We start from the raw sequence: 27,374 nt of genomic DNA, 5'->3' as shown, positions 1-27,374 counted from the left end.
TATCATGGTTGCTAGGCAAGCTGGGCAGCGCGACGGAGGCTAGACCGTCCCATTTCACAAGCCTCACACTTCCAGCCTTAGCGGTCTTTGAGTACGCGGCCCTTGAGGAGCGTTGAGGCTGCGTACTTTAAGGCTGCAGACCCTGAATTGGGATACAGCCATGCTGAGGAGGTCATTTAGTCATTTAAATCAGCTGTGTTGGATCAAGTGCACATCTAACACTCCACACCAGTTGGTGGCGGTAATGCACCATCTTGCTGTTTGCCAACCGCCAATAAACCCTACACAGATTCAGATTCAGAAGAAGAAGGACACATCTAAAACCTGCAGGACACCAGCTCTCGAGTTCCCCACCCCTGACTTAGGGTCTTGTCTCTCAGTCTCGGCATCAGTCAGGGGGCTGAAATAACCACGACTGCAGTTGTCATCACATCACAAACTTCTGGCCACTTCAGATTTAGCAGTGTGCACGTAGTGGCACATTTAAGATCTAGTTTAAAGGGCTAACAGGATGAACTGGGACTCAGGTCTGAACTCTCGTCCCGTCTGAAGACCGAGGGTTACCCAAACAACACAAGCAGACAGGTTCAAACCTTCATCTTTCATTCCATGGATACAGGCAGGTAGAACAGAGTGTGGCCTGCAGATGAAACCACAGGTGAAAAGGGAAATAAGAGGTCACACACACACAGCTGACTTTTGTTGTTTATGATGATGGTTCAGCAGGGTCAGTCGATCTGACTGCTTTTACATTCAACTTTCAGACCAGAGACAGAAAACATCAAAATCACGTCAGCTGACTGCCAGGTCACACGACCTGTCTGAGAAAATCTGCATTACACAGCTCTGTTAATGGGACTATGTTTACAGGAAGTTAAAATGTCAGATTTTCATCCCTAACCTCCTGGAGGAGGAGATCTTCCACTCAACATTCAATAATATTGATTCTGATCAATAAATACACTTTGGGCTCTGATGAGCTGAATAAATACAATAACAAGTTATTTTCAAAGACGATTTCATCTGCACAACCACATGAAGTGAAACACCTGGAACCTTTCCTGCATCCCTGTCTCTCAGTGAGTAACTTCAGTCCAGCTAAAGTAAAGGAAGGAAACGAGTTGAAGCAGCTTGCTGATCAGCACAGGACAGTTTCAGAGCTGAGACGATCACCAATTGTCCTGCTGATCAACGTCCAATGATTTAAAAAAAAACAAAAAAACCTGCAGTTCATGAACCACAAACATCTCCCTGTGCACTCCATCTACGATGAGTCAGACATAATAAAAAATGAGTCGTTTTAAAGCTCTATGTCTGCCCCCTCCAGCTTTTCTGACTCTATCAAAAGAAAATAGATGGTTTTCTTTCTGGTTGGAACTCACTCGTGCACACACCTGTGCAGGTACAGGGCGTACAGCATCACTGCCTCTGTCCTTATAAAACTAAGTGATACTATTTCATTAACACATTAAAACTCCAGATTTAATCATTATGCATCACCACATGCTAACCTGCATGTTTGTAGGGGTTGTCACCTGTTACCCCAACTCTAACCAGCGGACCGCCTCAGACGGGCAGCATTCAGGTCAGTCCCATTAAAAAAAAACAATACATGGTTTGTTTTTTAAAGAATGGCAGAACCCAGAAACACCCACCCACCCCCCAAAAAAACCCCACCAACTCAGAAACGAAACCTCAGAACAGAACCAAAACCAGCGTTGACCTGGACATGCTGCTGTCACGTGTGATGCTTTCTGTCCCTACCCCCAAATTGTGCAACTAAACAAAATAAGGCTTGAGATGGTAGGGTTGCCATGGTAACTTGTCTACAAGCTTGATTGACATCATGCAGTTAAAGTGAGCTAGTGTCTGTAAAACTTTTGGCATCGCGCCTGCCGCTTGTCAGTCGCCGCGCTAACAGCGGTTTACATTCAGACCCTGGCGGGTCAATGGTTGCTGGGCAAGTCTCTGTAACAAACACTGCCGATCTCCTCTCTCTGTTAGCGGTCCAGATCATCCAGCTTGCCTTCTTCATCGTCTTCATTCGGCCCCTCCTTCTCTTGCTGCTGCTGCTCCTCAGGTTTCTCTTTGACGTCCTCCTTCTTCTCCATCTTTTCCTCCTGCCCCTCTTTCAACTCCTCCTTCTGCTGTTTCCCATCTTTCTCCGCTTCCCTCGCTCTTGATGTGCCCTGCTTCTTCAGGTCCTGAAACACCTCGGTGAAGAAGTGTGGATCAGCGTTGATTCGCAGCATGTTGCCGCTAAGGCGCTCGATCAGCTCTAGCGCTCGATCCCAGAATGCATCACGACTGGACTCCACTAGGAAAGGCTTCAGGGGGTAGGAGATCTCGTTGCCCAAGTAGGAGTAGGCCAGATAGAGACAGGTGAGGAATGTGGCGTGGAGCTCGTGCTCTGAAGCAGTATCCTCATCCACCACGTCCCTGCACAGCAGGTACACAAACACCAGGCTGGCCGGACTGATGAAGCACTGGTCCTGCAGGGGGACAACCGAGAGTGGACTTTACAACCAGTCTTAGAGTCATCCACCCATCCATCCTCCCATCTGTCCACCCATACGTCCACACATGCATCCACACGTCCATCCACCCACTCATCCACACATCCATGCACACATCTGTCCACTCATCCAACCACACATCTATCCACTCATTCATCCACACATCTGTCCACACATTTGTCCACTCATCCATCCACACGTCCATCCACACTCACACAGAGCTGTTTTACACTCACTATAGTGGTCTTTCTTTTTTTTTTTTTCTTTTTTTTTTTTTTTTGCCTGTCCCGTTTGGCTCTTTTGCCATCAGAATTTTTGTCTAAAGGCAAAGAAAGATGCCCAACGGATTTACTTTACCAAATTGACCATCCCAGCCTTGCCGTAATGGTCCATTTGATTCACCTTTTATTGTTCATTTTATTTTCACTTATTGAATACGGGACAGACTTGACTGGGGGAAAGAAGGGGAGAAAGAAAGAGGGAAAGAGAAACAGCTGAGAAGAGGGACAGGGGAGAAGGGCAAAAGACAAAAACCAACAGAATGAGCAGAAAAAAAAAAGAAGAAAAAAAAATGCATATATCGATCACCTGGGTCACCTGCTGAGAAAGAAAAAAGAACACAAGCAGAAGAGAACAAGAGTAATAGAATAAACAACATCACAATGATATATGGGAATATGACAGTAAATACTAAATATTAAACATTATTGTGCAGCACATAAGATCAACAGAACACAGTGTGCTTTGAGGTAGGAGCCAAAAAGGGTGTCGTTTGTGGGTGTGATCACCCGTGTGTACACCTGTGAGCATGGACGCGCTTGTTTTTGTTTTGTTTTTTTTAAAGGTTCCTTCATGTAATGATCTGCTAGAGGGTGTGGGGGGGCCACAGCCCCGTCCTCCAGGGCATGAAGCAGGTATGGAGGAGATCAAAACTCCAGACATCCAGAGGCCCCCAGAACACAAGAGACCAAGGAAGACCAACAGAGGGGCAGCCGCGCCACTGTCCCAGAAAGAGCTGAGGAGAGTCCCAGATGAGGGCTCACTCAGCAGCCGCGGAGCAGAAGCCAGGGGGAGTTGCAGTGACGCGCCCGTGAGCTCCGCCGCCAGCCAGCCGTGCCTGAGTGACCGAGCCCCAGGCCGAGAGGCCGGGGGCACCCCACCTCCGAAGTGGCCCGAGCGAGCCCCAGGCCCCAGGCCCCAATAAGCAGCCGCCAAGGAGTGAGCCGGTGTGTACCTGGACGCCCATCCCCGGACACAAAGAACCACCAACGCACCGATGTCTGAGGGAGTCCGCCACTGGCAGGGAAGTGGTGGTAGGGGGAGATAGGCCTCCAAACCTTGGAGGGCCTAAGATGTCCCCAGAGAGGTGGCGCCTGACACCCAACCTGACATATAGACACAGAAATACAGGCACACACATATACAAACATCCATTCCCACCCTCATGCTCTCATATGCACTTACGCCACACTCAAACAACGTGGAGACAGACATAAAGAGACGCTGTACACACAATCACACTCCCCAAGCGTACTCTACAAACTGGGGGAACTGCACCCAGACCCAGGTGGTGTTACCCTTTTCCCTGCGGTGGGGGGAGGCAGACCGCCCCGACTCCTCAGCAGCAGGAAGGCCCCACACTCCAGACCGCAGTCGGACAGCCAACTCCTCCTCCTAGCCCCCCCGCTCCAGCAGGTCGCAGAGAATGGGGGTGAGAGAAGACTCCAAACCTCCCTCCACCCGCTCATTGTAGTGTTGATGCATGTGTGTTCTAAGGTGCATTTAAAACCCAGGAGGGCATGGAGCTACCTGCCAGAGAGCAGCAGGTAAGCGCATGGTCCCTCCTGCTAGCCCTCAATGTCTACGTGTATTCAAAATTGAGAGGTGGGCAACGACGCCAGGGGTGGGGTGTACACCCTGATGGTACTTTGGATTCCGTGTATCGTGCCCACCCCCAAGATCCTATATGTATGTGTAATGAGAGTGTGAGTAATGTGAATGTCTAAGTTGTGGGATAAAATTGAGGCAGAGGCAGCCAGAAGGGGACGGGGGGGGGGGGGGTAGCCTCCCCTGCACCCTGGTGACATACCCCTACTCCAAGGTCCTGCATGTGTGGGTGGTTGTGGTGGAGCGGGAAGAGGGAGGCAGCTGGAGATGGGGAGGGAAGGAAGGGAGGGGCAAGTGACCCCTCCCTGGGGCCAGCTCCCCTGCTGACCCCTGTAGGCACCCCCATACTCCGCGATCCACCAGGGAAAGGGGGCCCAGGCCCATCCAGACCGGGGCCCAGAGCAGCAGCGCCTCCCGGCCCCACAGAGCCCGGGACAGTCCACCCAACCCCACCACAGAGAAAACTGCACCCACCCCACCATCCACTCTTCTTCCAGACTACATAAGACAATAAACACCCAGGCTGAGATCTTCTTCCACCTCTCCTGTATCTCCCCCTCCTGCAGAGAGAGCCCCTGAGGAGAGGAAAGCTCCTGCAAGATGTGACAATCTTCCCCACCAGTTGAAGAGCCCCCCAGGTGGCTCGATGCACCGGCGGCACCCTGCTCCAGGGCTGGGCCCCCATGCACCCACCCGCCCACAACCCCAGCAACACACCAACCAGGACCCAAGCCCCCGAGGCCCGGCCCAGGCCCCAGCCCAGAGACGGAGCGCCCCCAGAACCTCACGCCCATCCCGGACCCACTATAGTGGTCTTTCTGAGGACGGTACAATGCCCAAGGACACGTTTCAAAATGTGGACTGATCTCAATCAAACAATCAGCCTTCCATTTAGCAGACAACATGCTCTATCACCTGGCCAACGCCAGCCAATGACAGGGCAATGAAGGGACAACAGTACTAGTACTACAGAAAGAGCAGCTGAACTAATAGGTGAATTATTCTGGATTAATATCATTGTTATCTATTAGTTCACGTTTACGTGCTACTGTGAGGTGACCTTGAGGGTCTGAAAGGCGCCTATAAATAAAATGTATTATTATTATTATTATTATTATAGTTCGTAGTGTCACAACACTTCCACCGATGATGACTGACCAATAGCAGAAGACATCCAAGTGACATCATTATGAAGCTTATGCCTAAGTTCAATAAGCATACACCTGCTTTCCTGGGTGTTAGGCTCTTTTTCTTTTCTATGCATCATTATCAGTTCCCATGCTGTCAATCTCAGTACTGACATGGTTAGTCCAATCATTTTATCGCCCGCCATCTTTGAGCCAATCAGCCCCCAATTTGCATAGATTCAATCTATACTCTCAGTCATTCTCCCTTTCAGACTCTCATTTGTACATCCCACCTCCATCCCATCTCCACCTCATAGACACCTCAATTGGAGCCCCATCCAAACCAGTGTCTAGACTCCCAGGAGTCCTGTTCTAAATCCTATCACCACTGGTAGTCCACTTTGACATGACGGGTCATCAGAGTCTAATGGCAGAATACATTTAAAATAATATAATTTCTCTATCTCAGTGAATTACATTCAATTCATCCAAGTGATCTCTCCTTATTAAAATTACATCATTAACCCCTTAAAAGCAGACGGCTGCAAACTGAAGATTAAACAACCCAGTTCAGACTTGATGCTGGAAAGTCGAATTTCCCAGAGGAACCCACCCGAGGGATTAATAAAGTTCTATCTTATCTTATCTTGGAAGTAAGAGGAGGACTGATTTGTTCATGTAGTTATTCGTCCACCCGTCTTCCTTCATTCTGACTGCCACTGCAAATTTCTGGAGAAGGGATTTGAAAGAGATCAAGGCTTCAGAGACTCATGTCTCAGAACTGCCACCAACCATCGATCTCCCTGAAGTCTGATGTTCTCTTGAGACAATAATCGAGCCCACAGAAACTGAGGAGGCCAATCAAACCAAGCCTAACCCAACCAAACCAACCTAAACCAAACAAAGCCAAACTGAACCAAACCAAACCAAGCAGAACCAAACCAAGCCAAACAAAACCAAACATGCTCCTCCAGTTTTCAGCTGTGCTAACATGACCTGAATGTAACGTTTTATCATTTTTAACATGCAACGCCCAAACATCGATGCTGAGGTTAATTTTCAGCAGCAGTTTGTAAACACAGCAACAACCTACAGTAACATGACATGTTTATTAAATACCACAGTAGATATGAAATAAAAACATACAACATGAAGTTAAAGTGCACACACACACAAACACAGACACACACACACGTTTCCACCGACAGTGCTCTGTGTGGAGCAGTCTGTTACTTTCAGTCTGTAGCATGTCTGAAACCTTCATATCTCTCTAATATACAGTTTGTCTTCCTTTGGAAATAAGCCACTCAGCTGTCACCACTGTAAACACCGTGACTGGCCAGAGGAGTTACAAGCCCTGCCCCTTTCATGTAAGCACACATGTTAAACCCTGAGGTTAAGGTAAATGAATGCAGATAACAGCTCTGGACAGGTGAGACTAGCACAGACACACAGATGGGCTCTCACCTGCCAACCCTGAACGAGCAACGCTCGGTCCACGTTTCTGAACCACAGAACGATCTGATTGGATGAGAGCTCCTTCAGTTTGACACAGCGGCGACACATGAAGTCGGAGAGACAGCGTAGGAGCTCACCTGTGGACGCCTGCAGAGAAGACAAGGAAACAAGGAGCGAGGAGAGGAAGCTTTTTGTTGTAACACAGGAAGTAGAACAAAGTGTTTGGGTTTCTGTAGAACCTGAGGTTCTGTTGAAGGTTCTGTAGGTGGAACCTGTCCTCTGGGTGGATGTGTGTGGTGCCCTCTGATGTTTTAAACTTTATAATCAGATGGGAGTTTTTTTCCTCCGGGTTTTTTAGACTGAAAACTGTCTTTGAACCACCTCAGACCCTTAACAATAAAACTGTATTCACCACAGAGTTTCTAGTTATTATTAATTTCAGAATAATTCTTCTTACACCCCCATTTTATCAAAATCTTATTTTATGAATGAATTTATATTAATTATTTTACATCTATTATTCCTGATTCCTTTGTTAGGTTTCACGGCTTCTCCATTTTTATTATTTAGCATCACGTTTTTCTGCCTTCACTGTTCCTAATGTTCTGACCTTCAAGCGCATGCACTTACTGTCTGTCTGTCTACGTGTCTCTGATTAAAAACCAGCTGATGACCTCTGCCAACACACATGAGCACCCCTCACTGACTCACCCACCTGAACCACCACCCTCCGTGGGGACACGAGCGGCTCGGGCCAGGCCTGTCTCTGGTTCTGGTCTGGGACCGTGGGCACGGGCACCGGGATGGGTCCGTGTTTGTGTCCGGGCTTCGCTACTCTGGGCTCGCGGCGCTCCTGCTGCACGTGCCTGGGCTCGGACACTGCGGGCTTCACTTTCTTCCCTCCCTTCCTCTTCGCTCGCGCGGCCACGAGCCGTTTCTTCCAGCTGAGCGCGTGCAGGAGCACCGGGTGCCTCTTCTTCTTCCTTGTTCCGTCCTTCTCCTCCTCCTCCAGTGGCTTCTTTACCGCGAGCTCCTCCGGGCCCCGAGCGGCTTTCCGTGAGCCCGGAGACAGAGACAGCACCGTTCCCATGACGACAACCAGATGGAGGCGAGAGGCACTGCAGCAACAGAGGAGGAGGAGGAGGGAGGAAAAGGAACAAGGAGGGGATGAGAAAGAGAGAAGAGGAGAGAGAAAGCCCATCCGTCTGTCTGTCTCACCTGTCCGCGTGTGGTGCAGGCTGGCGTGCAGGGCTTACGTTTTAGTCTCTGATCCGTTGTTTTTACAACAAAGAAACAGATGCAGTCACCCACAATGCACTTGGAGAGACAAGCAGCTGCGAGGCATCTATTGCAACACCTGGATACACCTGGAGAGGTGGAGAAAGTAAACTGACATACTGTGTACAAATACACACTGAGGTACACAAACAGAAGTACTGATCCACATGTTTTTGGCTCATCTGTGATCTGCAGTTCAAACCCCACTTCCTGTGGATGTTTCACAATAAAAGCCTCTCAGAAGAGACAAGCTGCAAGGCTTTTATTGTGCAGGAAACCAAAGCCGGAACCTTACACTATAAAATGTCGGAGATCATGAGCTTGTCAGATTAAAGGCAGATTCATCCTGTGTGACGGTTCAGCTGTTTGATTGCTCGGTGGAGCTTTTATTAGTACAGATTCAGAATCAGCTTTATTGATCTCTATTACCACAAACACACTAATCAGACCTCTCAGTTTGACCTGCAGTTTTCTCAGTGTCCTCCAGAGGGAGCTGTCCTGTTGCTGAGGAGGAGTAGGAAGAGATGCAGTGACTGAAAAGAACTGGTTGTTGCTGATGAGCTTTTGTTTAACTCTAAAACATTTGAATACATTTTTAAGTCACACTTACTAAATCACTGAGTTATTAAGTAAAAATTAATGAAGGCATTTAGCTATTTTCAGGCTGGATATTCGAGGAGCTTTCAGAGGAAAGTGAGAAAGCAGTCCTACATATTTCAATATGTGCATTGAACGACATATCCTGGTCAAAAATGAGGTTCCTCACAGTGTTACTGGAGGCCAAGGTATTGCCATCAAGAGTAAGAATCTGGTTAGATACCATATTTCTAAGATTTTCAGGGCCGAGTACAATAACCTCAGTTTGATCTGAATTAAGAAGCAGAAAGTTAGCGGTCATCCAGGTCTTTATGTCTTTAAGACATTCCTGCAGTTTAACTCATTGGTGTGTGTTATTGGGTATCTGTAAACAGAATTGGTCCTAGCACTGAACCCTGTGGAACTCCATAATTGGCCTTAGTGTGTGAAGAGGACTCTCCATTTACATGCACAAATTGGAGTCTATTAGATAGATATGATACAAACCACTGCTGCGCAGTACCTGTAATACCTACAGTGTGCTCTAATCGCTCTAATAGGATATTATATAAAGAGTCTAAATGAGTATCAATGGTACTGAAAGTAGCTGTACATAAAGTTACGTCTGTGAGATGGTGATCAGTCATTTTTGAATTAATGGTAAAAATGTTACTTGTGAAGAAGTTGTGTGACAAATGAAGGAGGAGTGTTCGTTAGTCTGCAGTTTTCTTTGGTACATGTGTAATTTAATATTGTTGTTTTAGAGTTAAAATCATAAAACTACAATACAAATCTTGGGATCAAACCCAAGATTTACATGTTTAACAACAAATCTTGTTTATTATAGACTAATGAAAACACACACAGCTGATCCAGAGTCAGATTACTCACAGCGCTGCATGTGTGTGTGTGTGTGTGTTGGTGGGCGGGGCCTGTGGCAGCAGAAGGTTCATTGTCTGAGGAGGCAGAGAGAGGGTGGAGGGAGGGTGGAGCAAGCTGCACAGAGACTGCAGCTGGGAGAGAGAGAGACAAAGAGGGGGGAGGCCGACTCTCTCTTTCTTTCTTCGTGTGGGGGAGGAGAGGGGGAGGATTAACCGACTGATCTGCCACGCGCGCTCACACACACACACATTTCAGACAAACAAACACACAATAACACAGCAGCCAAGCAGGCTTCATCTGGATCAGCAGCAGAAGCATCAGCAGCGGCAGTGGCAGCGGTGAGGGAGAGAGACAAAGAGACAGAGAGAGAGAGAGAGAGACAGGCAAAGAGGAGGAGGAGGCAGACGCTCTTCATCGTCTGAGGAGTCAGACAGGAGAGAGAGAGAGACAGGCCTTCAGCAGCTCGACCACCCATCTACGTTCATAGTGATGGTCGACCACATGTTCCTGTGTGTGTGCTGAGTGTGTGTGCTGCTGTGGGTGGGTGTGTTCCCGTGTTCCTGCTCGGTGTGTGTTCACGGCGCATGTGATGGGTAACGCCGAGAGCATGGAGAGCCAGCTGGCCGTCATCCGGTCCAGAGCTGCTCCGGTTCGACTCCCGATGCCAGACCCGGCCGAGCTAGAGGAGAGGTTCTCCATCGCACTGGTAGGATACTCGCACAGACACACACAGGCATGCTGAAAATATGCAGTCACACTCTGCAGGTCTGGCGTGGGTTAGTGGTCTCTGCAGAACCTGATCACCAGGCCATGAGATCCTGGTCTCCAGATCTACTGGTTTTAAATGCCTGTGGTTCTGCAGGGCTCTGGATCTGTAAGTTTCCCCTCTTTGGGTTTCTGGTTCTCCAGGTCACTTCTCCTGTGGTCTTTGGTCCTAGAGGTCTATAGTTCTGCAGGTTCATTCTGTAAACTGTGATGTAGTCTGGCTCAGGAGACACAGATCCTGGTCTGAATCTGGATCTAAAGGGAGGAACATTCAGAACCACATCAGAACCAGCTGGGTCTGTTCAAGAGTCTGTTCACACGCTTGTCTTCAGATTCACGCTCAAAGCCCCTCTACAGTTTGTTCAGGTCTTCAAAAACACAAGAGAATTAGATTAGCCAAGTCAGACAGGGGAAACACGTTGATACTGGAAACCATGATCAGCAGCTCTGGGACTGGACCAATAGGAGGGCTCGAAGTTTCACCCTGACATGAGCTTCAGTATGAGGGCTATAAGCCACTTTAGCTATCCACTGAAAATATGAAACAGCTGACCTTTGAAGGTATACGACCTGACTCAGTATCTCTAAAAGTCACAAGTCAAGCTAACTAAAGAATCACTTAATAGTGGTCACATGGTCCACTAGTAACAGCAGGATCCTCCTGCAGGAGTAGCATATCATGGTTGGTTGACAGCCATCATTTAATTGTGTTTACACTGAATAAAACTGGTACAAAGTTTCATGTCATGGAAAAATTCATGGATGAACCAGCAGATCCAGGATCAGTTGATCGTCATCACTTTAATCTTCAAGGCTCAAATCTTGTTGTTTTTGGAGCAACCTTTGGTATGACTGACTCTTTTATTTAATCTGTGGATTTAAGTACAGACATGTGAATTGGAACATCCAGATTTTGTCTTGGGCTGTTTAGTGAATAAAAAAAAAGAGTTGGGAGTTTAGAGTTCATTCTGTATTTAGGGTTTGGGGGTTGAGATTTACATATTACTTTGATTTTCTTTAAGGGTTTGTGTCTGTATTCATGGACTAAGGGTTCAAAATGTTGTCTTTTTTGTTTCTAGACGTGTTTGAGCAATAAAACTGTCTGATTTTCAGAATTCAATGAACCTGCCACCTGACAAGGTGCGTCTGCTGCGTTCCTACGACAATGAAAAGAAGTGGGAGCTTATTTGTGATCAGGTAGGTGGATGTTTATGGGACTGCAGGAACAAATTGTTAAGAAGCTTCAACTCATTGATCTGAATATTGAAAGAGACACGAATCATAAACGGTGCAGATATGATTTGTTGTGTGACTTTGGGGTCATTTGTTATCCCATTTTGGTCATTTTACAAAACAGATTGTTTTATGTGTTTCTAATGTGGCATTTTATGTAATTTTAGACTTTTTCCAGCTGTTTGTTGCTGTTTTTGTTCTTCACGGTCATTTTACATCTCTCCTGTATGTCATTTTAGTTATTTCTGGGTTATATGTCATATCTCTTGGTTTAGACTAGCAGGGCTCTAGACTAACTTTTTGCCTGGGCGTACAGGTACGCCTAACTTTAAAAAGTTAGGCATACCGGCACAAAAGTTAGGCGCACACAAATTTTATAATAATTTCTATAATATAATGTGTTTTTCTGGATACACTGTGCTTTTTCAGCATTCAAAGATTGATGACACCGTGTCAGAGCACTGGCTATGAATTTCAGAAGGATCAGGCCTTAACTTAACAGAAAAGTTAGCAATAGTTCTTTTCCTATTACAGCTACATCCACTTCTGTCGTGCCCAGGCTGCTCACTAGGGCTGGGTATCATCACTGATTTCTATAATCCATTCGATTCTGGTTTTCAAAGTCCCGATTCGATTCAACTTAGCCTCAGACAGAAATATTATAATTCTGATCATTTATCAGTACTGACTTCTTCAGCCGAGAAAGACAAAGTTGATTCTGATGCGTCGGGTCTGTGTTTACGTCTTTGTGTGGAATCCGTGTACCTGCTCTCATTTGCTGTTTGGTTGTTGTTGAAATGGTTTTGTGAGCTTTAATCTGAGAATCTGGCGTTTCTGGCAAAACACAGTTATATTTAAAAGTCGATTCAGGATTTAATGAATTGATATCGCTTTATTCAAGCTACTCACCTCCCACTTCCACCTGGACTTTCAACGGGACCACGGCCAATCAGAGAGGTCCCGCCCCTTACTATCTCTGATTGGTTTAGTCCACGATAGGGGCATAATGTGTGTCTCTTTTTGACCACAGGGAAGGTTGCAGATTTTTTTTTTTTTTTTGCTACTCGAACAGTTGGTCGCACAGGTGCAACTGAAAAATTTGGTCGCATTTGCGACCAAATTGGTCGCACTCTAGAGCCCTGACTAGGGTTCTTGGACTTTCTGGGTCCCCGTACCTTTGGTTCCAGTCTGTAATTTGCCCCACTTCTGTTGATTTGAGATTTGACAAAATCCTGCAGCTGATAAAGTTGAGAGCAAATTTAATAACATTTTAAAGTTTCTTTAAAAAATGACATTTAGAATTATTTTCCCCAGTAAAAGTCAGACAGGCGTTGTGGTGGGTGGGGCTTCATATCTGATCCCATCTAGTCCCACTGTTTTTATGTTTGATGTAGGAAAGGTTTCAGGTCAAGAATCCTCCTCACACCTACATCCAGAAACTGAGAGGCTTCCTCGACCCGGCCGTCACACGGAAGGTAAGATGGCAAAGTTTAAAGTTTATTGCGCTGACAGAGAAAACTTTCTTTTAGAGTCCTGCTGGTAGTCCTTCAGTTACGGCCTGTGTTTATATTTTTTTAAAATATTGACCAGTTTGTGTGTTTGTCTGCAGAAGTTCAGGAGAAGAGTTCAGGAATCAACTCAGACGCTCAGAGAACTCGAGATTTCTCTTCGTACAAACCACATTGGGTACCTGTCTGTCAGAACACTTGTCTGTCTCTCTAACCTGTCTAACAGTCTCATGGCTGTCTAACATCTGTCTCCCGTCTGTCTGCAGGTGGGTGAGAGAGTTTCTGAATGAGGAGAATAGGGGTCTTGATGTTCTGGTTGAATATTTGTCGTTTGCTCAGTACGCTGTCACGTGAGTAAAGACAGGGCTTCCTCTTTGCTTTCTGAGCTTCGGTCTGAATTTTGAACTTCACATGTCGGATCTTTTTATGGTGCGATCACACCGACAGATGAAATGTAGTGTTCAGGTGATTAGTTTGGAGCAGGTTTGGGACTTACAAACATTTTACAAACTTTTTGTGCTCAGGTTTGATGGAGAACAGTCAGAGGCTGGAGGCGAGGTGTCGTCCATCGACTCTCCCTGGAGTCGTTCGATAGAAGATCTCCATGGTGACTGCAGCCTCCCCTCACCATCCTCCTCTGTACCCCGAGCAGCTCGACACTCCATCAGGTAGCAGAACATAATGTATGAATAAAACCAGAAGTCACCTAGGTGTGCTAACGTGAATTTTCTGTTTGTAGTTCGACTCTGGTGACTCGATCCAACACGCTGCCGAGTCGTCGAACTCTCAAGAACTCACGACTTGTGTGCAAGAAAGATGATGTTCACGTTTGTATCATGTGTCTGAGAGCCATCATGAACTACCAGGTAACTTAATCTGCCCGGTGACAGAACGTTTGTGTCAATTTGAAGTCAAACCTGTCCTAAATCTGTAAAGTTTAGATTTTAGAGCCGGAAACATTACTGACCTTCATCTGTGTCCTCATCTTCATCAGTACGGTTTCAACATGGTGATGTCTCATCCTCACGCTGTCAATGAAATTGCTCTCAGCCTCAACAACAGGAACCCAAGGTACATCTGCAGATACAACTAATATAAATATTACCACTGCTGTATCTGTCTCGCTGGCAGAGAACAAAATACACCTGCGTGTTAGAAAATACAAACTTTGAGTGAATTCAAACAGCTCCTGAGAAGAAAGCCACAAAGTCAGTTAAACCACAGATGTAGACATTGTTTCTGTTCACTGTTTGTTAATTAGTGTGTGAAGCTTGTTTTTCTCTCTATAAATAGCTTTTTAAAAATTTATTTGATGCATTTTCTTCATCAGGACAAAGGCTCTGGTCTTGGAGTTGTTGGCCGCAGTGTGTTTGGTCAGAGGAGGGCACGAGATCATCCTGTCGGCCTTCGACAACTTTAAAACTGTAAACAAAATAACAACACACTCTAAACATAAAACAACAAGTAATCCTTTTGTCATTTCTCCACTTTGTGCCTCCTGTTGTCTTGGGGTCTCTGTCAGGATACATGAGAAGGAGAAAGTAACGTATGAAACAGGTGTGCCACAGAGCTGGAATCACCAAACCATGAAGGGAGGAGGACATTTCTAGTTTTAGAGATATTGCAGTCCTAAAGATGTTTGTTTATATGTGCATTGAAGGACATATCCTGGTCAAGAACAACTAAAGGTTTTCTTCATGGTGTTACTGGAGGCCAAGGTAATGGCATCCAGAGTGATCATCTGTATGCGTTATTATAAAATGAGGCTCTGGACTAAAGAGCTCTCCTGTTGTTAAAAACCTGTTGATTCGACTTCTTGCATTTCCTCCCATCACATCTCAGATGGGAGGAAATTATATTAAAGGAAAGGAGGTACAAACTGGGAAAATGAGAAGAGAGTAAACAGCATACGTTTGTTTGTTTGTTTGTTTGTTTGTTTGTTTGTTTGTTTGTTTGTTTGTTTGATTGATTGATTGATTGATTGATTGATTGATTGATTGATTGATTGATGTGTTGCAGGTGTGCTCTGAGTCAATGCGTTTTGAAAAGTTGATGGAACATTTTAAGAATGAAGATGACAACATCGACTTCTTGGTAACGTTGTCTCAAATGGGACCTAATATTTCAAGATTTTTCTTTTAAATTAATTGCATGAAAGTTAAGATCCATTCAGCTCACAAAGTTTACATCTGTGTGACTTTGGTAACGTCAGACTTGCCTGGTGTGACATCATCAGGTTAATAATGGGCAGTGAAACATGTTTCCAGGTGGCCTGCATGCAGTTCATCAACATTGTGGTTCACTCTGTAGAGGACATGAACTTCAGAGTCCACTTGCAATATGACTTCACCAAACTCAACCTGGAAGAACACCTGGAGGTAAGACAGAAACCCACAATCAGAGCATCACAGTCACTCTCAGACAGAATGTGGTTTTAATTTACATCTAGTGCTGTTCAGAAAATGATGTGTTTCACCAAAACCTGTCTCCTCACCTGTGCCCTCACCTGTTTCACCTCAGCGGCTAAAGCACACAGAGAGTGACAGGTTGCAGGTTCAGATTCAGGCGTACCTGGACAACGTATTTGATGTCGGGACACTGCTGGAGGATGCAGAGACCAAAACTGCTGCTCTGGAGAGAGTCGAGGAACTGGAGGAGAACCTGGCCACGGTAAGACCTCCAGGTGGAGGGAGACAGGTGGAAACAAAGGGGTCAAGTCTTAAAAGACATTATGATAAATCTCTGGTTTTGTGCTGACCTTCACCAGCCTCTTTCTTTCTCTATATGCCTTCAGATGTCAGAACGTCTGCTGGATGTGGAGAACGAAGCAATGTTGAAGATTGTGGAACTGGAGAAACAGCTGATGCAGACCAACAAAGAGCTGGACCAACTCCGGGTCAGTCTTGTTACTGTGGAAACCACATGTACATTGTCACCATGGAGCAAATAAATGAGGCAAATAAATGTATAAGAGTAGGTCAGATGGTGATAATGATGAAGAGACATCTACAGGGAATAATGTGGAGTTTACAGGGCTGAAATACTTTTTAAACATGGGTTTTATAAAATGTTGGACTGTTCTTTGGCACCACTCTTGCCCCTGACTCACCATCACCGCTTACCTCTGCAGGATGTGTATGCCAGTGCTAACTCACAGGTGCATACCTTGCGGCGTATGGTACGGGAAAAGGACCAGACGATCCGACGTCAGAGTCGTCTGGAGCGTCAGGCTCAGGAAGCGCAGCAGGCCGGAGGACCCGGAGCTCCTCAACCACAGAGAGGAGAGGGCGATGGAGGGGTGGCTGATTCTGCCTCTCCGTCACCTCCACCCTGTCCTAACCTGTCCCCTAGGTGAATCACAGGACCTAGAAACTGTAGTATCTCACAGTTAAAAACTTCTGGCTAAGGATTTTGTTTTTGATTGATTTTGATTGATTCCTGCAGCCCTGAGACTGTAGCTTATCACAGTACGGGACCGGGGCTGGGCGGAGCCCCAGGCATGCTGGCCCCACCTCCTCCACCTCCTCCTCCACCAATGCCAGGCACAAGTGAGTTGAACCTTGCAGGTACTGATGCTTCTAAGCTTCAAATCTTGCGGTCCTTAGATCCCATTAGAGATTGGATGGCTGATAATTATCTTCAACTAAATGCTGATAAAAGTGAAGTCATTGTCTTTGCTCCTGAGAATTTTGTTCCCCTCGTGGTTAAAAATCTAGGCCCTCCTGCTTCTTATATTAAACCCTCCATTAGGAACCCTGGTGTTACATTTGACCCAGCTCTGACGCTGGACACACACATTAAATCTTTGGTTCGTTCTTGTTTTTACCGTTTAAGAAATATTGCTAAGCTCATTGTGTCACGCTCTGAATTGGAAATGATTCTTCATGCTTTTGTTTCATCTCACTTAGATTATTGTAATTCCTTGTTTACTTGCTTAAGTAATGCCTCCCTGGAACGACTGCAGGGTGTTCAAAATGCTGCTGCCAGGCTTCTGACAAAGCATCCCAAATACTCCCATGCCACTCCCCTGCTGATTCAACTGCATTGGCTCCCTGTCAAGTTCAGGGTCCGTTTTAAGATTATAATCATGACCTATAGGGCCCTGCACGGTGTAGCTCCCATTTACATCAGCGATCATCTTCTTCCTTATCGCCCCAGCAGGTCCCTGAGGTCTTGCAACCAGGGCTTGCTGGTTGTCCAGCATACAAGGCTAAAAACAAAAGGTGACAGAGCGTTTGTATCAGTGGCCCCCAGACTCTGGAACTCACTCCCTTTGAGTTTGAGATCTGTGGACTCAGTCATTTCTTTTAAAAGCAGTTAAAAACATATCTGTTTAAACTTGCTTTTGGTTGATTTTGTTTGTTTGAGGTTGTATGTCCGTTTCTGTGAAGCACTTCGTTAATTTTATTTTACTTTACTGCTGAGTATCACCTGTATAATGAGTAATAACATTGTTTTTTTTTTTCCTCTTTAGTGTCCAACGGACCGTACCCAGCACCTCCTCCACCTGGTCCTCCTCCTCCTCCCCCTCCCCCTCCTCCACCTTGTCGGACCAGTGAGCTCTCCTCCGTCCCCATGCCCCCGCCTCCTCCACCTGTGGCCCCACCACTCCCAGGAACAGGGGGGTCACCTACAGTCATCTTTAACTCTGGACTTGCAGGTGAGACTGCAAACAGTGGGTTCACAGGCTGTTTAGAACTGAACCAAACCTGACCATCAAACTGTCCTTTCCCCTGTAACCACACCAACACTACACCTGTACATTACTGCAGCCAGGTGAGGAGTAAACTCAGTTACAGTTAATCAGGACATGAACTATAGACATCAGTTTCAAATCATTATTACGAAAAAAAAATAATAGAAACTATAAACATGCTGACTCCAGCTGACACCAGCTGTTCTTGTTTTTTAGCCAGTTGTTAGTTCTCTTTACTTTTCTCAGTTGAGAAGTTGGTTTTTGGTAACATTTGGGTGAAAAACTAAGGTCTGCAAAGGTTGAACAGAAGGAGGTGGTTGTAGTTTGGGTCAGCAAATCTCAGTGAATCTGTGTTAGTTTGAGGCCGGGGTTTTCAACCTTTGGTTGTTCTTCCTTGGTTGTAGATTTGTCTTCTTCATAGTCAGAGTTTGTTTCTGAAATGTTGGAGAGGTAATACATCAGATCAGGGAAAAGCCATAAATAGAAGATCTGTTGAGGCCAGATGGTACTCATGCAGAGCAGGTAGTCAGTGAGCCTTTGTTTGATGATGGTGGTGATAACTGGTGACATTGAACTCAGTTGAATTTGTTGAGAATTTGGATTGATTTCGAATTTGTGTTGCTCTGGTTTGGAGTTAAGGTTGTTTAAGTTTGGAGTTTAGCTTGGTTAAGAGCAAGGTTTTGCTCGGGTTGTTTTTGTCTGGTTTGAAGTTTGGATTTGACCGAACCATTGGTTGAGAGTTTGGCTTTTGGCTTGGATTCTTTTGGTTTAGGTTGGGTTGGTATTGATTATTTGGTTGGGTCCAGATTTGATTTAGGTGAGAGTTTGGTTTGGTGCGGACTGTTTTGGTTTGATTCAGTTCAATTCAATTCAATTTTCAATTCAGTTTTACTTATACATCACCAAATCACAACAACAGACATGGTTAAGATTGATCTGGTCTTTGGCTGGTTTGGCTTGGATTAGTTTGGTTTGGACTCTAGTTTGATTGAGAGTTTGGTTTTGCTCGGTTTGTTTTGGTTTGGAGTTTGGCTTTCATTGATTGTTTGGTTTGGAGTTTAGGTTGGTTAAGGTTTGGTTTGCATCATTTTTCCTTGGATGAATGCTTTGCTTTGGATTGCAGGTGGCTGATGGTCAGACTTAAATAAACACGTGTCCTTGAAGTCCAAGAGGTCATAGAGTCCTTGTCTGCAAATTTCAGTCATGACGGTCTTCTCTGGTGGTTAATATTTACTTCTGGGAAGTTAATTTCTTATTAAATATTAAATATTTCCAACAGTCTCCATTGGTGAATGGATGCTGATATATACAGAGTATTACTTTTTTGGATTTTTCTCAGTTTAATGTTCTGTTCATACAGAAAAAGTTGCATATTGTTTGTACTATTGATGAAGAACCACTGAAGTGAAATGGAGCTCAAATCTCAGACTGTTATCCTACTTATACCATCGTCACTAATAAAAGACATTAGAGATATTTGTTCCATCACATTTTATCAAAATAAAATTTACAGAACTGATTCAACTTCAGCAGCTTCACCAGAACTCAGCTCTCAGTTTACACAAATAACCACAGTTCAGATCTCTTTATATACGCTGTCTATTCCTTACAATTAAATATGTCACACCTTCAGCCGATGAGAGTCCAGAAATATTAGTCAGTGTGATAAATGTGTATGTTAACTGCCATTTTACTAACATGTTGTTTCTTTTCTTCTGTTTTGCTCACAGAGGGTGCTCTCAAATTGTTCTGTACGTTTACTTTCTCTAACATCTTCACAAAACACCCTTACTTCCCCACCCTCCATCTTCTTCCATTCCTCCATCACCTGGAAACCAGCCGCAGCCAGTCAGTGGCTGGTTTCTCAATTAATCAACTGCCACAATTGTCAGTCAGAGTCATATGTTTGATCCCACTTCTATGATGTGTGTTCAGACTGAAGGATCATACCTACTCTTACCTGAGAAGAGAAAAGATATAAATAAATAAAATAGAGTCCGAGGGATAGATTGGCTCTGATGAGACCCAAAGTAATGCTCATCCATGAATTAAGTTGAAGACCTATATTGGTTATGCTAGAAAAACAGACTTCTGTTGGTCTGTCCCATACAGACCTGCTCACCTGTCGCACCTGTACCTGACAATAGTAACAGGTGCAGTGATGCCTGTTAACCTTCAGCAGTTTGGCACAAACTGATTGATCGGTCTGAACACACAGCTGGACTTTAGTCACTCGCAGTACCAATCTGAGGCCAGTCTCGTCCTCTCCTCACATGTCTCCCTGCTCACATGTCTCGCACAGCGGTGAAGATAAAGAAGCCAATCCAGACCAAGTTCAGGATGCCGGTGCTGAACTGGGTAGCTCTGAAGCCAAGTCAGATAAACGGAACGATCTTCAATGACATTGATGACGAGTCCATCCTGCAGGTAACATCCACAGCAAGAGGCATCACTCAGGGCTGACAAAAGCTTTTCACCTGTTTAAAATCTGCGATGACCTGTGTGTGTCTCAGGACCTGAACGTGGAGGAGTTCGAGGAGATGTTTAAGACCAAGGCTCAGGGTCCAGCTGTGGACCTGACGCTGTCCAGACAGAAGCTTCCTCAGAAAGCTCCGTCCAAAGTTTCTCTGCTGGAGGCCAACAGAGCCAAAAACCTGGCCATCACGCTGAGGAAGGCCGGCCAGGGGTCAGAGGTCATCTGCCGTGCCATCCAAACGTAGGTGGAACTGCACCAGGTTACAGGTGCCAGCGATGCCAGCTTGGTGCCAGAGTCAGAAATAGGCAAAATTGAATGTAGCTATGTTTATATAACAGCAGTGCACAACAGCAGTGTGTTTACAGGTGAGTTCAGGTGGGCATATGATTCTGTCCACCAGAGCTGCTGCTTTATGATCCATCGATCTCTTCCTAGCTTTGATCCTTGACCTTCTTCTCTCTGCCTCCGATATCAGAGCTTTTAACATTTGGAGTTTGTTACCTCTGTTAGCTGAGAATTTACTCATGGTGGCTTCCATTCATCAGACAAACTGCCTTCACACCCAGCCTGAGATGACATCATAGAAGTTCCTCTGTCTCAGAGTACTTTAGAGTTTAAACAGCATCATAGTGAGCATCCCATGACCCCAATAAAAGCAGTCGGTTCTGGCCTGGCCTGGGTTCCATCAGTGATAATCAGACTTCAGATTCAGGCCTCAGAACTGAATCTGAGTCAGCCATACTGCAATGTGCCTGAAATCAATCAGGTGACCCTCTACAGGTGTGTTTAAGTGGCTTATTAGGTACCTGTGTACACTCCGAGTCACTCTATCAAATCAACCCAGTCCATCATCTCTCCAGGTTTGACCTCCGGACCGTTCGGGTGGACTTTGTAGAGTGTCTGACACGTTTCCTGCCGACGGAGGCTGAGCTGAAGTTGCTACGGCAATATGAGAGGGACCGAAAACCTCTGGAGGCACTAAGTGACGAAGATCGCTTCATGATGCAGTTCAGTCGCCTTGAGAGACTCAGTCAGCGCATGACCATCATGACTTTCATGGGCAACTTCAACGACAACATCCAGATGTTAACACCGGTGAGACAGATATACAGATAGGAAGGTATGCAAGTATATCGACAGGTGTGACCCATCTGACCGTCTTGTTTCCTTTCAGCAACTCCACGCCATGATCGCGGCCTCAGTTTCTATAAAGTCCTCTCAGAAGCTGAAGAAGATCCTCGAGGTCAGTCTGAGGTTACCTGTGGATATTCTGCCTGATTCTCTGTTTCTGTATCAATAATCAGTCAGTGTCATCAATACTCATGCTCAGCTGCTGTGTGTTGTCGTAGATCATCTTGGCTTTGGGAAACTACATGAACAGCAGTAAGAGAGGAGCGGTGTATGGATTCAAGCTGCAGAGCTTAGACCTGGTAACACACACACACACACACACACACACACACACACTGAATCACTGATCCGACCAATCAGCACAACATGATTTTAATTAATTTTATTTTGAATTTAGTATCTTTATCACTTAAACAGCTTTAATTTCTAATAATTGACGTTTAACTGCCTGACATGTTTGGAGTTTATGTACCAAAATAAGCAATGACATCACATCTTGTGTCACATGAGTCAGTCATAGATCTCTTGACTTTTATAACTTGGTGTGTTGCCATGGCAGCTGGGTTGAACCAGTTTCTCGCAGACCTCCATCAGACATCAGCACAGGCGTCCCCTGCTGGTGGGTTTATTTATAGTCTGATACAGTGAATCCCACCAAAAGGCTCAGGCTACGTCCACACTAGCCCGGATAGATTTGAAAACAGTGTTTTCATCTGAAAACAATCCACGTCCACACTAGCGTTTTCAGTTATTTTCACAGAGTTGTGCGCCCACATTGAAACGGACGAGAACGCTTACATTCCAGTACTTGCGTGAAGCGCAAGAAGATTCGGCCCCCTTCATTTCCGTCAGCCGTTTATTTACTTTCCAACTCCTTGAAACGTTGCGGCAAAGCGTCAAGGAAAAGCACCACGTTTTTTAAATGGACTAACAATGAGGTGGAGTTGTTGCTGCGAGTAACACAAAAGAACAAAGTTGCAAAAGCGTGTGAGAATTAAATAATTTGAAGAAAAGCTACCTGAAGCATGTACAAGCTGATATTTATCTTTAATAGGGCTGTCAAAATTGATAGCAAACAAAACAACTGCTATCTTTGTTTAATTGGTCACATGACTGCATCACATGACTAAAATGTATCATCGATTCGAAAGTCTCCATTTTCACTGTCCACACTACGACGCAAATGCACTGTCTTCATATTTATTCGTTTTCGAGAGCGTTTTCAAAAACGCTGCGTTTTTCCTTGGGGAAAACGCCATCTCACTGTGGACGGGAGGCCAAAACGGAGAGAAAACAATGCGTTTTCAAACAAAAACGCATTAGTGTGGACATATCCCCAGAGCGAGCTTTAATAGGCCCCAACACGCAGCTGTGACTGTTTGTGTGTTTCAGGGCTCTAGACTAACTTTTTTTCTTAGGTGCACCAGCACAAAAGTTAGGTGCACCCAAATTTTCCAACCGCATCGCTTAACACCACAGCTTTACATGTTCACCTTGTTTTTAATTGCTGTCCATACAGACAGTATTGATTTGTAAATGATTAACGAACAATCTTCTCATCACAAAGTTCTTTATTTGGAGCACACTCTAGAGCATAGGTGTCAAACTCTGGCCCGCGGGCCAAATTTGGCCCGCAGCCTAACTACATTTGGCCCGCGAAGCCATACCAAATTACTATTAGAGCTGGCCTACTGGTATTATACAGCTAATATATATATTGTTTAGTATTAAGCTTTGCTTGTTCCATATTCAGTTTTTCAGCAAAACGTGTTTGAGTCCATAAGAAAAGATTCATTCTTATATCTGGAGGAATAAATATATTTCAATAAATATTAACGTTAACCCGCGACTTTGTTCCTGTTTTGAATTTTAGCCCACAGTGTATTTGAGTTTGACACCCCTGCTCTAGAGCCTTGTTGTTTGTTGCGGTTACCATGGTTGTGCGTTTTCTGCATAGTTACTGGAGACCAAGTCAACCGACAGGACACAAACTCTGCTTCATTACATCAGCAACGTGGTGAGAGAGAAGTATCCTGCTGTGTCTCTGTTTTACAACGAGCTTCACTACGTGGACAAGGCTGCCGCAGGTGAGTCTGACAGCCAATCAGGACGCTGCGCTCCCTGCGAGAAGCCCGTTTACCTGAGCTCGTTTACCTGTACTGTGCAGTGAGTCTGGAGAACGTGCTGAGTGATGTGAAGGAGCTCCAGCGCGGCATGGAGCTCACCTGGAGAGAGTTCAGCGTGTCGCACAATGCTACGCTCAAAGACTTCATCAGCAGGAACGAATCACGGCTCAGCAAACTGCAGGAGGACGCACGCATTGCTCAGGTGAGAAACACACATACACCATGTGTTACCACACAGCCATGATTCAGGTGCAATTCCTCCTGCAGAATCAGCTCAAACTGTGAACACCAAACAGCCGAGCACATAGGAGGAGTAGGAGAAGGAGAAGATGGAGGAGAAGAAGAGGAAGAAGAAGAAGGAGAAGACAAGGAAGGAGAAGAAGGGCGATCGTGGCTCAAGTTGGGTGTTCGTCTTGTAATCGGAAGGTTGCCGGTTCGAGCCCCGGCTCAGACAGTCTCGGTCGTTGTGTCCTTGGGCAAGACACTTCACCTACCGCCTACTGGTGATGGCCAGAGGGGCCGATGGTGCGATATGGCAGCCTCGCCTCTGTCAGTCTGCCCCAGGGCAGCTGTGGCTACAACTGTAGCTGCCTTCACCAGTGTATGAATGTGAGAGTGAATAAATAGTGGTATTGTAAAGCGCTTTGAGGTGTCCCGAAAAGCGCTATATAAATGCAATCCATTATTATTATTATTAGAAGAAGGAGAGGTAGAAGGAGAAGAAGAGGTAGAAGGAGAAGGAGGAGAAGAAGACGAAGAAGGAGGAGAAGAGGTAGGAGAAGACGAAGAAGGAGAAGAAGAAGAGGTAGAAGGAGAAGAAGAGGGGTAAACCCACAACACTACCAACACTAAACCTACAAGCTTTACACATGTTCCTAACTTGTTTCTTAATCAGTTTTATGTATTGTTTGTCTTTTTAAGGTACGAGAACAGGTAGACTGATGATAACCAGCTCTGTGTGTGTGTGTTTGTGTGTGTATATATAAACTTTAGGATGCCTTTGAAGATGCCGTGAAGTTTTTCGGAGAGAGTTCAAAGACGATGCCGCCGTCTGTCTTCTTCCCAATCTTTGTTCGTTTCATCAAAGCCTACAGGGTGGGTAACCTTTGTCTATAGACCATGCTCCCTCTCTGATAGTAGGCCTATATCAGTTGAGTTTAGTTTTGCATTAATATGTTTCTGTGTGTCTCCAGCTGGCTGAGGAGGAGAACGAGCAGAGGAGGCGTCAGGAGCAGATGTTGTTGGAGAAACTGGAACAGGAGGAGCAGCAGGAGGAGGAAGAGGAGACCAGGGTGAAACTTCATGACATAATCCATTACTTAGCTCCCATTATGTCAGCTGGATGTGACCTCCTGATGGAGGAGGAGCTTATGCTTGCACCTCCATGTTGAATTCCTACATTAAACCAAAATGTTTAGTTTTCAGGTATTTTTAAAATACCTCGGTTCTCTGAAAGTTTCTTTACATCTTTGTTTTTAAAAATAAAGCTGTCACAACTGAGAGTAAGGACTCAAGAGCAGAGCAGGTTGACGTTTCCAAACACAGTTTATTTACAACACCGGTGCACAATATATACAGTGAGGGGAAAATCCAGGCTCCAAGGGACCAAGGGGAAGCTCTCTCACACTCGCTCTCGTCTTCATGCCCAGCCTCACACACACGCACTGCAGGGAGGTCACAGGTACGGGAAGGAAAAGTCTGTAGTACAATCATCCAGCGACGAGAAGATCTGTGTCCCAGCCTCAAATAGTGGACAGGTGTGTGGGCCAAGGGCGGGAGCCCGCAGTGAGCTCCGCCCAGAAAGAGAGAGAGAGAGAGAAAACAAAACAAACACATGTAGCCTTGCGGGGCCAGCTGGGCAGGCATGGAGACCATGACAGAAGCTCAGTAATTCTTTGTCCTCACTGACATCATGATTCCAACAGTCTCTGATTGGTCAGGAGGCTCCAGGGGGTCAGATTTAGGTTTATTCAGATCACTAATCGATCGATCAGGTGACGTGACGTGTCACAGCGTCTAATACTGAAGCCCCTCCCCCTCTCAGTCTCCGTCCCACAGAGGGAAGCGGCAGCAGCAGGAGCTGATCACGGAGCTCAGAAGGCGCCAAGGAAAAGACAGCCGCCATGTTTATGAGGGGAAGGACGGCGCTATCGAGGATATCATAACAGGTAAACATGTTGCCAAGGCACGTGAGTGACCACAGCAGGCGTGTCAGCTGTCCTCTGATTGACTGTTTATTCGCTTATCTACAGCTCTGAAGACCGTCCCCTTCACGGCTCGGACTGCCAAACGCAGCTCTCGCTTCTTCTGTGACCCCGCCCACACCGAGGAGCACTACTGAGAAGTCACGAAGAGTGACAACGCCCACTTTTCATTGATGGGACCAATTAGCACTTTGAACTTTTCTGATCGCTCTAACTGATGACATCATGTTTTCTATGTTATTTTATTGGTTTCTTTGTGCATAGACTGGGCGCCCACACACCTGACCTCAGCTAAACCGGATCGATCGGAAGGATGCCCTGTCCTGCTGTGATTGGCTTTTTGGCTGTCAGCTAAACACTTCAGCAGGTGTTTTAAACACCATTTGACTGAAGTCCAGCAGCGTGGCAGAACAATCAGGGGGCAGCGTCCCTCCAGCTGAACTGATATAGTCCTAATCATTGCCTTTCCTCCTCGCCACAGACATAAAATAACACTTGATTAGATCACATGACCTTCCCAGCAGATGTTACTCAGAGCACTTTACAGACTGAATCTGACCTTTGACCTCTCCTGACAAAGATCATGTGGTCTGTGGTCAGGTAGAATTCCACTTCCTGTAATCAGATCATGCGGCTCTGAACGCCGTTGGCGTGACAACCGAGAACCCGCGGTGCTAAAAACAAAGTTGTGCCTCGCCACAGACGATGCTGTAGAGCAGCATTTGGGTTTGGACTGGAGCAAAGGTGCATACATGCCTTTTCACACCACGAGGGCTAACAAACATCCGAAGGGTCAAAGGTCGGGGGGGGGGGTCAGAGTGCATGGGCTTCTCCGGTCTGTTTCTTTAACTGTACAGGGTTCTACCTTCACTATATTCTACTGTGTTCTACTGTATCTACTGGCCTTACTGCAGGTACCAGAGCCTCACTGAAGTATCACTCTATCTGTGGCTCCGCCCCTTCTCCACCCTCCTGAGCCCACATCTGTCAGTTAGCCTGTTAACTTGCAGAGCCTCACCAGCCACAATATGCTGTTTTCCAGCTGTTCATGCACACACACCTGCAAAGCTGGTCACCCAAAGGTCACGACTCAGCGCTGCAATCTGGAGTGTGGCACCGAGGGGCCGCTGTAGCTGAAACACAAGGAGCTCCCACCTGTGGACCGGAATCCACCTGAGCAGGTTCACGACGACAGTGAAGTTGGCAGGTGGGGCTCTGTGCTCGACACACCTCGACTCCCACTGATGTTTCTGCAGTCCCCGTTTCCTTTTAGAGGTCCAGTCTCAGACTGAAGCCCCTCCCCTTCTCTCCTCTTCATCATTTAGATTCAAAGAAGACAAAAAAATGGCAGCACAACGTTTTCTACATGTACAGACATTTTCTAGATCACCGTGTAGCAATGCTTGTACGTGTCTGTGTTTGTGTTTGGTGGTGATTCTGCACTTGGTGTGTTAATAAAGCGCACCTTGTCAACATGATGCAGTGTGTTCTGTTTGACACTACATTACCCA

General features: G+C 45.9%; 2 protein-coding genes across 4 annotated transcripts; one reads left to right on the top strand and one right to left on the bottom strand.

Moving 5' to 3' along the window:
- Positions 1 to 1,678: 1,678 nt before the first annotated feature.
- Positions 1,679 to 8,444, bottom strand: LOC113037425 (cyclin-dependent kinase 5 activator 1-like). Of its 2 annotated transcripts, none has more exons than XM_026194468.1 (4): positions 8,207 to 8,444; positions 7,704 to 8,106; positions 6,998 to 7,135; positions 1,679 to 2,492 (listed from the first exon to the last, which is right to left on the bottom strand). In XM_026194468.1, exons 2-4 carry the CDS (start codon positions 8,076 to 8,078, stop codon positions 2,001 to 2,003), a joined length of 1,005 nt encoding a protein of 334 aa, XP_026050253.1. In that variant the 5' UTR covers positions 8,079 to 8,106; positions 8,207 to 8,444; the 3' UTR covers positions 1,679 to 2,000. The 2 variants fall into 2 exon arrangements, with proteins under 2 accessions (XP_026050253.1, XP_026050254.1); XM_026194469.1 differs by having other exon boundaries at positions 8,245 to 8,444.
- Positions 8,445 to 9,837: 1,393 nt separating this feature from the next.
- Positions 9,838 to 27,341, top strand: LOC113037424 (formin-like protein 2). 2 transcript variants are annotated; one of them, XM_026194466.1, is made up of 28 exons: positions 9,838 to 10,430; positions 11,603 to 11,686; positions 13,117 to 13,197; positions 13,332 to 13,408; positions 13,497 to 13,580; positions 13,755 to 13,898; positions 13,970 to 14,096; positions 14,225 to 14,301; positions 14,561 to 14,654; positions 15,250 to 15,324; positions 15,498 to 15,608; positions 15,751 to 15,900; positions 16,025 to 16,126; positions 16,361 to 16,581; positions 16,675 to 16,778; positions 17,705 to 17,890; positions 19,657 to 19,677; positions 20,229 to 20,353; positions 20,440 to 20,642; positions 21,263 to 21,497; positions 21,577 to 21,645; positions 21,752 to 21,832; positions 23,491 to 23,620; positions 23,701 to 23,861; positions 24,653 to 24,754; positions 24,853 to 24,951; positions 25,704 to 25,827; positions 25,912 to 27,341. In XM_026194466.1, the coding sequence occupies exons 1-28, from the start codon at positions 10,314 to 10,316 to the stop codon at positions 25,998 to 26,000; spliced, it is 3,273 nt and encodes a 1,090-aa protein (XP_026050251.1). In that variant the 5' UTR covers positions 9,838 to 10,313; the 3' UTR covers positions 26,001 to 27,341. The 2 variants fall into 2 exon arrangements, with proteins under 2 accessions (XP_026050251.1, XP_026050252.1); XM_026194467.1 differs by lacking the exon at positions 19,657 to 19,677.
- The last annotated feature ends 33 nt before the right edge of the window (positions 27,342 to 27,374 follow it).

Source organism: Astatotilapia calliptera, chromosome 15, assembly GCF_900246225.1.
Source record: "Astatotilapia calliptera chromosome 15, fAstCal1.2, whole genome shotgun sequence".
Taxonomy (NCBI): domain Eukaryota; kingdom Metazoa; phylum Chordata; class Actinopteri; order Cichliformes; family Cichlidae; genus Astatotilapia; species Astatotilapia calliptera.
This window is presented reverse-complemented; position numbering and strand designations above follow the sequence as displayed.